The following is a 16875-nucleotide window of genomic DNA, read 5'->3' on the forward strand; positions in this document are numbered from 1 at the left end:
TGACGAGTTTCTCGTGTGCCTTGAGTGAACCAATGGCCTCCTCCATCGCCATCTTGTTGGTGTCGCCGAACAACGCAATTGACGACGCAACATGGATGAACTTGTTGGAGACGGCTCGGAGCAGCTTCTTCACGACGTATTTCTCCTCCATCGCATCACCAAGCTCACGGATGCGCCCCACGAGTGTCGTGAACCTCGCCGCGAAGTCATCCACGGACTCCGCATCACCCATCTTGAGGCCGTCAAACTCCAAGCGCAAGGACTGAATCCTCGCCTCTCGGACGCGCTCGACGCCCACGTGCATGGAGCGTAGCGCCGCCCACACATCGGCGGCGGTCTCCTTCTCCGCAACTCGCAGCAGCGTTGTGTCGTCGATCGACTGGGAGATGATCGTCATGGCCATCTCCTCCTTGGCCTTGTCGACCTCCGTGGACGACGCCTCGCGATCAACGGCAGCCCATGCGCCGTTGGCATGCAGGAGGTACTTCATCCTCATCGCCCACGCCGCGTAGTTCGTCCTCGTGAGCAGCGGGAACGGGAGTTTACCCGCCGCCGCCGTCGCGGCAGCCGCCATCGCCGCCGAGTCGCTCGGCACCAATGCTCCACTCGCTGAAGAGTCACGCGGCATCGTCTTCGTCATCACCTAGCTCTGATACCAAATGTTGGAGCTAACTCTCTCAGCCCCTCTTCTACCTCACGGCTGCCTCACACAACCAACTCAAGAAAATGAAGACACGGGTGTTTTGGCGTCGGACTCTCACAGCCCAACATTTTCTTCTCTCTATTTCTCTTCATCGAAAGCAAACATGATTACAAGTTAAATAGGAAGCGCACGCACACAGCCCAGCCACCATACTCGGCAACTAACGCCACTAACCCATGCACCCACTAACTGCATGCACGCCAATGCTTGGCCCTCGCGCAACGTCCTCACAACGGCCTCATAACCCGGCCAACAAAACGTGCATGCATCAACTACTAGTCCTTATCTACTTGGCTACTTAGCTAAAGAACCGGCTCCAAGACTGGTTCACACAGGTTGTCCTCCACCTCCTGTACTGTCGTTGTTGCATGGCTTCACGCCTTGCACTCCGGCCGCGTCGCACGACCAGCTCAGCATCACACCTCTTGTACGCTCGAGTGAAGTTTCATCTGCCAACAATGTCCTGAACCATCTAGACTACATGCATAAATGAAATCGAACTAAAATGCAGATACAAAATATCAAGATTAAATCTAACATTAGATGCTCTTACGTATTCTGACAAACATATCGAGAACGTCGTTTTGGTGCCTGAGCTCGCTGGAGCTTGAAAATTTTAGAAAGTTCAAAATTCAAACTTTCTGGCCTCATGTTACGTATTCTGGCAGTGCTCTAAGTAAACAACGATGTTATGTGTATGTGTGTAAATTTGAAGGATGAAATACCTTGAAATGCGATTTGTAAAAGAAACAAATTCATGACCTGGGAGGATGAATAGTATCATGTGTTAAAAAGCCCTAGATTTGTTTCTTTCTTTTTTGCACACCCGTCATTTCAACGTATTTTCTCGTGCAGCCGACAAATGAAACAGTCAAACAGGGAAGATTATTCAGCGTACTACCAATTTAATAAGCATAGGAATGTATGTGCACAATCTATGCTCTGGTTATTATAAATCTCGGTAGTCCAAAAGTATTATAAACGACACATAAGACATAACAAAAGTTAACAATAAACTCCACCATCAACAAATTAACAAGAATGGATCAAAGGAAGTGAGACCAGTCAAGAATAACAACAAAAGAAAAAAGCCCTCCTCCTCATTTCGAGACCTACTCAACAAAGGCAGGCCGGGTAAAAAATAATGAAAAGAAATTGTCAAGAAACAAGTAAGTATATAATAAACGATCTTCTGTTATAACAGAATGGCAAACTCAAGTCCTTGCATATCCTTGCATTAGCTTCTGCCACCCGTGGCCATCCCATGCATGACTGCGTGCATGGAAGGGTACGTCTCACATCATGTTGGCCAGTTGCATGCAATTATTGGCCATCTGGCTGAGCTCTTCGTCGTACTTGAGCATTGGGTTTGGTATCCCGGACTGCTGGAACGGCCGGTCGCACGACTGGAAGTCCTGCACGGCGAGCTGCAGCATGATCTTGGCCGTGCCCTTGTCTTTGAAGACGATGGCCCGCTGCGCCGCGCCGATGGTGTCCTGGGTGTTCATGTACATGGTGTCGCAGAAGCTCAGCGCCTGGGTCTGCGCGGGTGTCCCCTTTCGGGACGCGCTTGCGACGAACTTCCGGGCCTGCGCCGTTCGCTTGGCAAACGCGTCAACCTGCATGTTAAGCACTGCTAGATTGTCGATGGTCGGGTACTTGTCCGCGTGTTTCCCAGCCGTGCCCTTGCACAGCTCGGGGAACGGTGTATGCGCGCATACGCCGGCGACCAGTGGGTTGATGGGGCCGCCCCTCCCTCTAGCCGTCGCCAGCGGGAGGAAGCTGGCGGATAACATCGCCGCCACGATGAGGACACCAAGCCGTGCGTTCGCTAGCGCCATAGTTTATTTTGTTGGGTCTCTCGTTGGTGATCGGCAGCTAAATATACATGGAGCGGCGCACCAAGGCAAGGCAAGGAGAGGGTAGTGAGATGTGCTGGGTGGTGACGCTCTTATAGGGGCTTCCTCGGCCTCGGAAATGGTGGTCGACCTTTTGTCTTGGAGCTGACGACGACCATTGATTTTGTGTTGTTTCGTTGGTCGTCCATGTTTGTGGGGTGCGTTGACACTTGACTCCCGTCCATGTCTCAGCCATCCATTTGGTTGGAGATCCGTATGCATGCATGCTTACCTTCTTTGTCTATATGGCTTAATCATTAATTAATTTTTGAGGGTTCCATGCATGCATGCTTTTATGGGACAGTTACATGACCCATCCATCACACCTCCCATGTCTTTTTCATTTCATCATCTAATTTCAATTTACTATATATTTTGAACCAAAAATGCAAATTAAACTTCGTTTGCGTATTTTTGATCATTGCGACGAGAGCTTCTGAACAAGATCGATTTTGAATACATTTCGGCAACTTGAAGAAAAAACTAAATTTCAAGTATTGAAACTTGATAATTATAACATTAATTTTTACCAAGCTTTACCAAATTTCATATGCTTTTAGGGTTTTAGGGTTCTGGGCTTAGGGCTTAGGGTTTAAGTTTTAGTTTTAAGACTTGCTAAATTCGTAATTCTTTCTATCAAGTTTTAGTAGTTGAAACTTGGTGGACCACCTGATTTGCCTCGCGATCCGCAAAGTCATCCGATTCCGCACGAGGGCACATCAAGTTTTAAGTTTCAATTTCTAAAACTTACATTTTTTCGTTGCACATACCAAGTTTCAGCAGTTGAAACTTAGTGGATTTAAAAACTCGTCAAAACATATTTAAAATGAATCTTATTTGAAAGCATTAGTCATAAGCAACACGAATCTAAAAATGAAAATTAAATTGGACTTGTCATTCAAAATATATAGAAGATTGAAAATTAAACTGTAAAAGAAAAGGGATGGGCAGTGGGATGGGTGAAGCAGCTAAAAGTTGCAAAAACTGTATGTGGGGACCTATTTAAAGTAATATATGCATGGGACCTCCCGTGCATGGGAAAAAATCCACTCTCACCCCCTCCCTTCCTTTCTTTCCCTCGGTCAATGCTTTGTTATTGGACAATGCTAACGCCCACACGTATGGTGGGAGGCAAAACCGTCCACACGCCCTATAACACACGGACTGCGCCACATCACCACATGCATGCATGTGGGTATCTTTTTGGATTTTCAGTTTTTAAAATATTTTATCTCTTAAATGAAAAATCCGATTGAAGATCCGTTTTCACCATTAAATTCCTCGCGACGAGATTTTCAAAACTAGATTCCATATCAATATATTTCGATGAAATTTTTTTGAGCTAAAAGTTGGCATGTCTATTGCACATGAATTGCCATGATGTTTACACTGAAGTTGCCATGACATGTTTCAGCTATTTTTTGCTACATTTAAGAGTAAATTTTGACATATTATAAAACGGGAAATTAAGAAACTAGACTTGCCATGAACCATAAACTAAATTTGCCATGATACATGCACTTAAAATTGCCATGGTTCATACAAAAAATAATTTTTATGGTCAAAGTACTAGAATTGCCATCATAAAAAACTAAAATTGCCATGCTCTACAAACTAAAATTGCCACATGGCAACTTTAGTTTAAACACTATGGCAATTACAGTGTAAACATCATGGCAACTTTTGGGCAAAAAAAAATTTCGTCGAAACATATCAACATGGGGTCTAATTTTGAAGATCTCGTCGAGACGGATTTAATGGTGAAAACAGATTTTTGTTTTGATTTTTTAATAAGAGATAAAACATTTTTAAGCCGAAAACCAAAAAAATTCCTGTTGATGTCATCTGTTCCTACGTGGCAAAATGAGTGGTGATGGATGCGTGTGGACGATGTGCAAGATGCCACACGTGTGCGCGTTAGTTACTAATAAGTAAAATTCATTAGTAGTAACTAAACTTGACTAGGTGTCTCACTTTTCACTTGTGGAATCGCTGAATTTGCCCAGTTTCAAGTGTTTGCCAAGTGCATCTTATCAAAAACTAGGCAAACATGATCTTTGTCGCTTACTTTTTTTGCACTCAACAAACAACTCTTTGCCAAGTGCCATTTTTTTGCACTCGGCAAGCACTTCCCTTTTGCCGAGTTCTTTTTTTTTGCACTTGACAAACATTTTTTAATTTTTTTTTTCTCCTTCGTTCTCTTTGACGAGTGCCTTTCTATTGCAGTTGGCAAACACTTTTTTTTTTCTGTTTTCTTCTCCTTTCTCTTGTACATTATTTGTTATATTTTCTTTTATGCTCCTTTGTTTTCGACACAATGTTTTTTACTTATTTTCTTCCTCCATCTCTATTTCCTTATGTAGGCATTAAGTTAATGTCTAGGCATTAGACGTTCAGTGAATATAAATAAATTTTGAACTACAAGTGCATGGAAAAGTTGGCAAATTTAGATTAATAAATAATATTTGTGTTCTTAAGTCCAGTTTTGGAAGTTATCCAAGAAAAGGGAAGAAAATTCTCACACGAGGGTGTTCGACCTAATAAACAAGCTTTATTGGGTTTTTAATTTCAGAAATGGCAAACGAAGTCCGAAAAGCATAAAACTCAGCATGTTGTCATTATACGGTGACTACTGTCCATGATACAGGGTTGTAACGTACACTACTTTGAAACCAGACTATCTTCAAGGAAGGAACGTGGTATCGAGAGGAAACGAGTAAGGTTTGAAGACGATGTATATGTTGCTTCAACTATTGACCTTTATTTTTTTCTGCGTTCAAGATACACCATTACACGGTCCATGTAAAACTTTGGCATCTTTGGGGCCCATTTATTATATTGAAGTCATTAAGTGCATTCCTAGGCATTTATTAAAGGAAAATAAAATTTGAACTATGAGTGCCTGAAAAGGTTACCAGAGATGGGTCTATAAATCATATTTGCATTCTTGAGTCTATGTTTAGGCATTAGACAACAAAAATAAAGCAATTCCAAACATGAGGGTGCCAAGACTTGACCCCAAACATGGAGTTTATTGGTTTTGGATTTCAAAAATTGCAAACAAGGTACAAAAATCATGAAACTTGGCATAATGTTATTATATGATGATTAGAGGCCATGGTAAAAATGGAGAAGGTTTCTCAAATGATATGGTGTAAACTACTTAGAGACCAGACCATATTCGATGTAAAACGTGGTTTCGAGAGGGAATGATTGAGGTTTGAAGGCGATGCGGCAGTTGCTTCATCCGGGGGCCTTCAATTTTTTTCTACACTCAATACACACCATCAAAGTATCCATGGCGATATTTGGCATCTTTTGGAGTATGTTTGCTATAATTTAAGGAAATAAGTGCATTTCTATGCCTTCAGTGAATATCATTAAAATTTCAACTGCGAGTCTGTGAAAAGGTGGCCAAATTGTGTTGAAAAATCCTATTTGTGTTCTTGAGTGAGCGTTTAATATGAAACAGGAAAGGAATTTCAAATGTGAGGGTGCCAAGACTTGCCCTTGAACATGGAGTGTTTTGGCTTTTCAATTTCAAAAAATGCAAGCAAAGTCCTAAAAGCATGAAACTTGGCATGTTCTCATTATATGATGACTAGAGTCCATGATAAAAATAAGATTCACAAAAGTTTTGGCATACACTGCATAGAAACAGGACCATCTATGTAGAAGGAACGTGGTTTCAAGAGGAAACTGGTGAAATTTGAAGGTGATGCGACTGTTACTTCATCCGCTAACCTTGAATTTTCTTCTACACTCAAGATACACCGTTACATGATTCATGTAAAAATCTGGCATCTTTCGGAGCCTGTTTGCTACATTTAAATCATTACGTGCATTTCTAAGCATTTATTAAATATAAATAAAATTTGAACTACAAGTTTCTGACAAAGTTGGTAAAATTGGGTTGATAAATCATATTTGTGTTCTTGGGCCTATGACCAGGCATTAAATAAGAAAACAAAAGCAATAGAGGCCATGGTAAAAATTTAGAACGTTTCAAAAATTTGTGGTGTACATTGTTTAGAAACCGGATCATCTTCGAGGAAGAGTCCTGATTTTGAGAGGCAACACGTCAGGTTTGACAGTGATGAGACCGTTGCTTCATGTGTTGGCTTTAATAAAATTCTACACTCAAGATACACAATTACATGACAAATGTCAAATTTTGGTATTTTTGGGACCGTTTGCTATATATAAGCCATCAAATGCATTTCTAGTCATTTAATGGATATAATTAAAATTTAAACTATAAGTGCATGAAAAAGTTCAGAAAAATGGATTGAAAAAACATAGTTGCGTTCTTCAGTATATATGGGTGCACCTCGTTGTGGCTCCTTGAGCATTTTGCCGAGCATTTTGCGTGTGCCCACCAGAGCGAACTAGGAGCACTCAGGGATTTGCGCCCTGGGATGGGTGGTGAGCCACGATTGACAGTACCAAAAACCATCAGTAGACTTTGTAGGGTCGCACATGAATAGTTTACCCAGGTTCATGTCTTGATGGTTGAGGTAACACCCTACTTCTACTTGGATTTAATTGATGGTGGAAAATGCCTCACGGCGAGGGGGTTACAAGTATGGGGTGATTGTGGCTACCGAGACAATGACTATGATGCCGATTCCGTAAGTTATCTCCTTGCCTCGCCTTATAAAGGAGGACGAGGCATATGATTATAAGAGTCCGAAATTGACCCATAGTTCTCTTTGGCAGAAGAATCCTTCGCATATACGCTAAGACATTAGACTTTCCCTGGGGGTGGGCTCCCTACATTGTTCGGAGGCCTGGAGGACCCTCGGGACAACCCAACAACTGGCATGTCTCCCAAATGGGGCACTCTCGATATAGCACGCCGTCAATAGCCCATGAGCGCATCGGTAATTCTATCTTGGCATGATGATGCATCTTGAGAAGCGAAATGTTGTCGGGCTCCTCGTTACTCCTCGTTAGTCATGGGTCCATCTGTTCCCTCTTTAACTCTTAAGACTACCCACAATGGGAGTAACATAGGTAGTAACATCACACATATCTAGATAATATAGATGATGTGGCAAGCAATAAATGAAGAAAGAGAGGCATGTGGTAACATAGCTAGTTACTATTAATGTGAATAACATCACACATATCAAGACAAGATGAGTCTATAGCCTAATAAATGAAGTGTTGTATGTTACCACACATATGTTACTCCCCACTATAGAGGTAGTAACATAGAGTAGTAACATGGGCATGTTACTACACTATGTTACTACCCATTGTGGCTAGTCTAAGAAAATTTGGCCTCCACAGCCCCAGCTTCACCCCGAGCATAGGGCCCTGCTACTCCCAGTTTTCCAGGCCAGGCCGTGATGTCTTCATGTCAAAACATGTTTCCGATAGCCCAAAGCCCGCTGAAAAACAAGAGCGGCTACTAGAATTGTGCCTCGTTCCTCATACCCATGCTCTAGTTTGCCGAGAGCCATTGCACATTTGCCCACTATTAGCCCCATGAAGATCGGGGCCCCCACGGGATCGTCTTGCATGGGTTGTAGCAGCCCCGGCAATAGGAAGTGATACGTCTCCAACGTATTTATAATTTCTTATTGTTCCATGCTATTATAGTATCAATCTTGGATGTTTATATGCAATTGTATATCATTTTTTGGGACTAACCTATTAACCTAGTGCTAGTTGCTATTTTTGCATGTTTTTGGTTTTCCAGGAAATCAGTACCAAACGAAGTCCAAACGCTACGAAACTTTTTGAAGATTTTTTTCTGGACAACAGAGACCGTAGAAGCTTTGGGAGGAGACCCGAAGGCAAACGAGGAGACGGCAAGGCAACCGGGAGAGCCTAGGGGGTAGGCGCACCCTGATGCCTTGTGGGCCCCTCATGGCTCCGTTTGACCTAATTCCACCTCTATAAATTCTCTAAAATCACGAAACCAACACAGAGCCATCCAAAATACTTTTTCCGCCACCGCAAGTTTCTGTTCTTCTGCGATCCCAGCTGGAAGCCTTTTCCGGTACTCTACCAGAGGAGGAATCAACCACGGAAGGATTTTACATCAACCTTGCTGCCCTTTCAATGATGTGTCAGTAGTTTACTACAGACCTATGGGTCCATATCCAGTAACTAGATGGCTTCTTCTCTCTATTTGATCTTCAATACAATGTTCTCCTTGATGTTCCTGGAGATCTATTAGATATAATCTTCTTTTGCGGTGTGTGTTTTGGGATCCGATGAATTGTGGGTTTATGATCAGATTATTCATGAATATTAATTGAGTCTTCTCTGAATTCTTTTATTCATAGCTTTGTATTTCTTTCCGATCTATCCATTTGGTTTGGCCAACTAGATTGATTTATCTTGCAATGGGAGAGGTGCTCTGTAATGGGTTAAATCTTATGGTGCTCTATATCCCAGTGACAGAAGGGGACAAGACATGTATTTGTATTCTTCCCATTAAGGGGAAAATGACGGGGTTTATTCATATTGGTTGGATTTACTTTGTCTAAACACTACTAGGGAAAACCTTATACACAGAATCTTAGCAGTAGTGTGGTTTAAAAACAAACGCTACTGCTAATTAGTAGTAGTGAGCTCCTGGAAACCGCGCTACTAACATCTCGGTAGCAGTAGCGCCCTAGGTGAAACAAACGCTACTACTATAATTGCCACGACGTTGCCTCCAGGCTAAATATAGTAGTAGCGCCCTTCTCCTGGACGCGCTACTGCTAAAGTACTCAGTAGCAGCGTTTTTCTTCAAATCTCGCTGCTGCTAAGTATCACCGCAACTAATTAAGTTTAGTCCCATACTGCTAAGCGAACAAGGCGTTTACCACCTTAAATATGTTACTTCTCAAACTATCTCGAGCACTTGGTCTTCATTGAACTATATGTGTAGGATTTGTGGCCTATACAGGTACTGTGAGGATTCATGTTGACTACTTAGATTCTACACAAAAAGATCAATGATGACCAATGTATATTTTTTTGTTGTTTTTACATGCTTAGACTTATAGCGTTTTTCCAGGACAAAGCGCTACTGATATTGGCATAAACAAAAGAAATAACTGCTTCCTTTAGTAGTAGCGTTTTTCTCTAAAACGCGCTATAGCTAAATTAGCTATAGCGCGTTTCCTTAAGAGCGCTACTGCTAGTTCGACTTAACCACCCGCGTGGGCTCAAAATTTTGCCAAGTCCTCCTTTCCTCCCCTGTTCTGCTACTCCTTTGTCGCCGCCGCCCGAACCCGATCCTGCCCTCACCGCCGCCGCCCAAGGCCGCCCTAAACCATGTCATCTTGCTTAAGGCGTTACTCCGTTTTTCATGAACTTAATACTCTAGATGCATGCTTGTAGGATCGAAAGTAGGTCTAGAGGGGGTGTGATTAGACTACTTAACCAAATAAAACTCTATATTTTCGCAATTTTAGTTGTGGACAGATTTTAGCAATTAGCACAAGTCAAGCAATCAACCTACACATTCAATTCTAAGAGTGTAGCAGCGAAAAGTAAAACATTGCATATGAAGGTAGAGGGAAGGGTTTGGAGAGTTCCAACGCAATGAAGACAAAGAGATTTTTGTCGTGGTTCCGATAGGTGGTGCTATCGTACATCCACGTTAATGGAGACTTCAACCCACGAAGGGTAACAGTTGCGCGAGTCCATGGAGGCCTCCACCCACGAAGGGTCCACGAAGAAGCAACCTTGTCTATCCCACTATGGCCATCACCCACAAAGAACTTGCCTCACTCGGGTAGATATACACGAAGTAGGCAATCTCCTTGCCCTTACAAACTTCTTGGTTCAACTCCACAACTTGTTGGAGGCTCCCAAGCGACACCTAACCAATCTAGGTGAGACCACTCTCCAAAAGGTAATAGATGTTGTGTTGATGATGAACTCCTTGGTCTTGTGCTTCAAATGATAGTCTCCCCAACAGTCAACTCTCTCTTGCAGATTTGGATTTGGTGGAAAGATGATTTGAGTGGAAAGCAACTTGGGGAAGGCTAGAAATGAAGATTCTTGTGGTAGGGTTGGTATATCTTGATCTCAACACATGAGTAGGTGGTTCTCTCTTAGAAAATGTATGCTGGAAGTGTAGGCACGTTCTGATGGATCTCTCACAAATGGAGAAGGGGGTGGAAGGGTATATATAGCATCCACACAAAATCCAACCGTTACACACATTTGACCCAACTCGGTCAGACCGAATAGATGAACTCGGTGTGACCGATTTAGTTCAAAATGTGAACGTTAGGAATCTTGGTGGGACCGACCGGAACAACTCAGTGTGACCGATGTGCTAGGGCTTAGGGAAAACCTCATCTAGATGGCGCCGATTGCATCAACTTGGTGAGACCGAAGTGAAGCAATAGGGCAACAGAGAGTTGGTCAAGCCATCTCGGTGAGATGGATTGCTATTTCGGTGAGACCGAAATAATTGCAACAGGCAACAGAGAGTTGGCAGGGCCATCTCGGTGAGACCGAGATCCGTATCGGTGTGACCAAACTGTTAGGGTTTCTGGCTGTGGCTATGTCATATGAACTCGGTGGCGCCGGACATAAAGAATCGGTGGGGCTGAGTTGGAGTTTAGCATTTTGACATATTTGGAATGAGAAAGTGGTTGAAGGATTTGGAGCAATATCACTAAGCATTTGAGCAAGCAAGCCATTAAGCAACACCTCGTCCCTTTTAATAGTATTGGCTTTCCTATGGACTCAATGTGATCTTGGATCACTAAAAATAAAATGAAGAGTCTTGAGCTTTTGCCAATATGTGTCGTTAGTATTTTGAGGGATCCACATCTCTAGTCCATGCCATGCCATTCATTGAACTTTCTTAAATATTAAACTTGAATGTATATTAGTTCAATGAGCTATATGTTGTTATGAATTACCAAAACCACCCGAGGATTAGTTGCACTTTCAATCTCCCCCTTTTGGTAATTGATGACAACATATAGATCAAAGCTTCGACAAATGATAATATGAAGGAAATACATCATCGCTTTGAGAAGTATGTGATAAGCAAGAGCTCCCCCTAAATTTGTGCATTATTTAAAATTTGCGTTTGAATGCAAATGCACAATCGATTAGGATCATGGGTCACTCTTCCATGTCACATACATCTTGGTGGAGCACACAAAATGATAAGAATTGAATAACATGCACTCTTCACCAAAGATAGAAGTGATTAATCATACACAAACATTCATCGAGATAAGCATGCAAGCACACATTAAGCATAGTATGATCAAACACATGATCACGCAAGGTATCTCACGAGCATAACACACAAGTAGCAACAAGTAGCAACAACCAACCAAACCAAAGTAGCAAGTAGCAAGGCAAATGAAACCAACAAAAGCAAAAGACACTCTCTCTCGAAGCCTATGATCTATACACGTTCTTCCCCTTTGGCAACAAGTTACCAAAAAGTTTGAAAACGTGTAGTGCTATACGACACTCTAGGCATGATCTCTGGGAGCTCCTGAAGGGGTCTTCTGGCTTGTAGCTCCGGTGTGCGTATACGGTGTTGAGAGGAGTCCATCGGCAAATGCTTCAGCTAACGTCTGTGGAGCTAGTGGAGTAGATACTGTAGGAGAAACTATGGTTGTGGTTGCAGGAGAAGAATGAGCAGGCCTCAAATCTGATTGGCTCAGTAGCCACAAGGTTGGGAGGCGAAACTATAAGCCCCTATCTTTCTGTGTGTCCGATTAAAACTCCGTAACCACAAGTATTGCGTGAGTGTTAGCAATTATGAAAGACTAAACGATAGTTGAGTATGTGGACTTGCTAGAAAGCTCTGACATAGACTCTTTCTGATGTTATGATAAATTGCAATTGCTTCAATGACTGAGATTATAGTTTGTTAGTTCTCAATAAAGTTTCTGATTCATACTTTGCATTGTGAATAGATTATTACTTGAGCATAAGAAATCATATGACATTATCCATATATGTTGCTATTATGAGAAGAATCATGATGCCCTCATGCTCGTATTTTATTTTATCGACACCTCTACCACTAAACATGTGGACATATTTATCGTTATCGGCTTCCGCTTGAGGAAAAGCGAGGTCTAAGCTTGGGGGAGTTGATACGTCCATTTTGCATCATGCTTTTATATCAATATTTATTACATTATGGGCTGTTATTACACATTATGTCACAATACTTATGCCTATTCTCTCTTAATTTACAAGGTTTACATAAGGAGGGAGAATGCCGGCAGCTGGGATTCTGGGCTGGAAAAGGAGCAAATATTACAGACCTTTCTGCACAACTCCAAAAGTCCTGAAACTCCACGAAAGTTATTTTTGGAAATAATAAAAAATACTGGAAGAAGAATCCACGTTAGGGGGGCCTCCACCTGTCCACGAGGGTGGAGGGCGCGCCCCCTGCCTCGTGGGCCCCCGTTGGCCCTCCGGTGCCCATCTTCTACTATATGAAGTCTTTCGTCCGAAGAAAAATCATAGGCAAGCTTTCGGGACGAGACTCCGCCGCCGCGAGGCGGAACCTTGGCGGAACCAATCTAGGGCTCCGGCAGAGCTGTTCTACCGGGGACACTTCCCTTCGGGAGGGGGAAATCATCGCCATCGTCATCACCAACGCTCCTCTCATCGGGAGAGGGCAATCTCCATAAACATCTTCACCAGCATCATCTCCTCTCAAACCCTAGTTCAACTATTGTATCCAATTCTTGTCTCCAAGTCTGGGATTGGTACCTGTAGGTTGCTAGTAGTGTTGATTACTCCTTGTAGTTGATGCTAGTTGGTTTATTTGGTGGAAGATCATATGTTCAGATCCTTTATGCATATTAATACTCCTCTGATTATGAACACGAATATGCTTTGTGAGTAGTTACGTTTGTTCCTGAGGACATAGGAGAAGTCTTGCTATTAGTAGTCATGTGAATTTGGTATTCGTTCGATATTTTGATGAGATGTATGTTGTCTATCCTCTAGTGGTGTTATGTGAACGTCGACTACATGACACTTCACCATTATTTGGGCCTAGAGGAAGGCATTGGGAAGTAATAAGTAGATGATGGTTTGCTAGAGTGACAGAAGCTTAAGCCCTAGTTTATGTGTTGCTTCGTAACGGGCTGATTTGGATCCATATGTTTCATGCTATGGTTAGGTTTGCTGGGGAACGCAGCAAATATTCAAAATTTTCTACGCATCACCAAGATCAATCTATGGAGTAATCTAGCAACGAGGGGAAGGGGAGTGCATCTACATACCCTTGTAGATCGCGAGCGGAAGCGTTCAAGAGAACGGGGTTGATGGAGTCGTACTCGTCGTGATCCAAATCACCGATGATCCTAGCGCCGAAAGGACGGCACCTCCGCGTTCAACACACGTACGGAGCAGCGACGTCTCCTCCTTCTTGATCCAGCAAGGGGGAAGGAGAGGTTGATGGAGATCCAGCAGCACGACAGCGTGGTGGTGGAAGTAGCGGGATTCCAACAGGGCTTCGCCAAGCGCTACAGGAGGAGGGAGATGTGTCACGGGAGGAAGAGGGAGGCGCCAGGGCTTAGATATTGCTGCCCTCCCTCCCCCCACTATATATAGGGCCAAGGGAGAGGGGGGGGCGCAGCCTTGGCCCTTCCTCCAAGGAAGGGTGCGGCCAGAGAGGAGTCCATCCTCCCCAAGGCACCTCGGAGGTGCCTTCCCCCTTTAGGACTCTCCCTTTCCCTTATCTCTTGGCGCATGGGCCTCTTGGGGCTGGTGCCCTTGGCCCATATAGGCCAAGGCACACACCCCTACAGCCCATGTGGCCCCCGGGGCTGGTGGACCCCCTTGGTGGACCCCCGGACCCCTTTCGGCACTCCCGGTACAATACCGATAAAGTGCGAAACTTTTCCGGCGACCAAAATAAGACTTCCCATATATAAATCTTTACCTCCGGGCCATTCCGGAACTCCTCGTGACGTCCGGGATCTCATCTGGGACTCCGAACAACTTTCGGGTTACCGCATACTAATATCTCTATAACCCTAGCGTCACCGAACCTTAAGTGTGTAGACCCTACGGGTTCGGGAGACATGCAGACATGACCGAGACGACTCTCCGGTCAATAACCAACAGCGGGATCTGGATACCCATGTTGGCTCCCACATGCTCCTCGATGATCTCATCAGATGAACCACGATGTCGAGGATTCAATCAATCCCGTATACAATTCCCTTTGTCAATCGGTATGTTACTTGCCCGAGATTCGATCGTCGGTATCCCGATACCTTGTTCAATCTCGTTATCGGCAAGTCTCTTTACTCGTTCTGTAACACATCATCCGTGATCAACTCCTTGGTCACATTGTGCACATTATGATGATGCCTACCGAGTGGGCCCAGAGATACCTCTCCGTTTACACGGAGTGACAAATCCCAGTCTCGATTCGTGCCAACCCAACAAACAGTTTCGGAGATACCTGTAGTGCACCTTTATAGCCACCCAGTTACGTTGTGACGTTTGGTACACCCAAAGAATTCCTACGGTATCCGGGAGTTGCACAATCTCATGGTCTAAGGAAATGATACTTGACATTAGAAAAGCTCTTAGCAAACGAACTACACGATCTTGTGCTAGGCTTAGGATTGGGTCTTGTCCATCACATCATTCTCCTAATGATGTGATCCCGTTATCAACGACATCTAATGTCCATGGTCAGGAAACCGTAACCATCTATTGATCAACGAGCTAGTCAACTAGAGGCTTACTAGGGACATGGTGTTGTCTATGTATCCACACATGTATCTGAGTTTCCTATCAATACAATTCTAGCATGGATAATAAACGATCATCATGAACAAGGAAATATAATAATAACCAATTTATTATTGCCTCTAGAGCATATTTCCAACAAGGTTTACCTTAATACTTATTTTGTAGTTGCATATGCTTGCAATAGGGGTTAATCATAAGTGGGATGCTTGTCCAAGTAAGGACAACACCCAAGCACCGGTCCACCCACATATCAAATTATCAAAGTACCGAACGCGAATCATATGAACGTGATGAAAACTAGCTTGACGATAATTCCCATGTGTCCTCGGGAGCACTTTTATCTATATAAGAGTTTGTCCAGGCTTGTCCTTTTCTACAAAAAGGATTGGGCCACCTTGCTGCACTTTATTTACTTTTGTTACTTGTTGCTCGTTACCAATTATCTTATCACAAAACTATCTGTTACCTATTATTTCAGTGCTTGCAGAGAATACCTTGCTGAAAACCGCTTATCATTTCCTTCTGCTCCTTGTTGGGTTCGACACTCTTACTTATCGAAAGGACTACGATAGATCCCCTATACTTGTGGGTCATCAAGACTCTTTTCTGGCACAGTTGCCGGGGAGTGAAGCACCTTTGGTAGGTGGAATTTGGTAAGGAAAAAAAATTTAATTTATATAGTGTGCTGAAATTTACTGTCACTTATTACTATGGAAAGTAATCCTCTGAGGGGTTTGTTTAGGGTATCTTCACCCCGACCAGTAGAGCAAAGAGTTGCTCCTCAACCTACTGAACCTACTGAAGATGAAAATGTCTACTTTGAGATTCCTTCGGGTATGATAGAAAAACTGCTAGCTAATCCTTTTGCAGGAGACGGAACAAAGCATCCCGATGAGCACCTAACATATGTGGATGAAGTTTGTGGATTATTTAAGCTTGCAGGTGTGCCCGGTGATGTTATTAAGAAGAAGGTCTTCCCTTTATCTTTGAAGGGAGATGCATTGACATGGTATAGGCTATGTGATGATACGGGATCATGGAACTACAAACGATTGAAATTGGAATTTCATCAGAAGTTTTATCCTATGCATCTTGTTCATCGTGATCGCAATTATATATATATATATATATATATATATATATATATATATATATATATAATTTTTTGCCTCGCAAAGGAGAAAGCATCGCTCAAGCTTGGGGGAGGCTTAAATCAATGTTATATTCATGCCCCAATCATGAGCTCTCAAGAGAAATAATTATTCAAAATTTTTATGCTCGGCTCTCTGATAACAATCGCACCATGCTCGATACTTCTTGTGCTGGCTCTTTTACTATGAAGACTATTGAATTCAAATGGGATTTATGGGAAAGAATTAAACGCAACTCTGAAGATTGGGACCTCGACGAAGGTACGGAGTCAGGTATGACACCTAAGTTTGATTGTGTTAAATCTTTTATGGATACCGATGTTTTCCGTAAGTTTAGCACTAAATATGGACTTGACTCTGAGATAGTAGCTTCTTTCTGTGAATCTTTTGCTACTCATGT

At 43.0% G+C, this 16875-nt stretch overlaps 1 protein-coding gene across 1 annotated transcript; it reads right to left on the reverse strand.

Annotated features, from left to right (window-relative positions):
- Positions 1 to 1607: 1607 nt before the first annotated feature.
- LOC109755296 (uncharacterized) lies at positions 1608 to 2544 on the reverse strand. The gene has a single exon (XM_020314205.2). The coding sequence runs from the start codon at positions 2542 to 2544 to the stop codon at positions 1999 to 2001; it is 546 nt and encodes a 181-aa protein (XP_020169794.1). The 3' UTR covers positions 1608 to 1998.
- Positions 2545 to 16875: the final 14331 nt, after the last annotated feature.

This window comes from Aegilops tauschii, chromosome 1 (genome assembly GCF_002575655.3).
Source record: "Aegilops tauschii subsp. strangulata cultivar AL8/78 chromosome 1, Aet v6.0, whole genome shotgun sequence".
In the NCBI taxonomy this organism is placed as follows: domain Eukaryota; kingdom Viridiplantae; phylum Streptophyta; class Magnoliopsida; order Poales; family Poaceae; genus Aegilops; species Aegilops tauschii.

Excerpts from the sequence above, each read along its gene's own strand:
- LOC109755296 (XM_020314205.2), bottom strand. The coding sequence starts at position 2,544 with ATGGCGCTAGCGAACGCACGGCTTGGTGTCCTCATCGTGGCGGCGATG.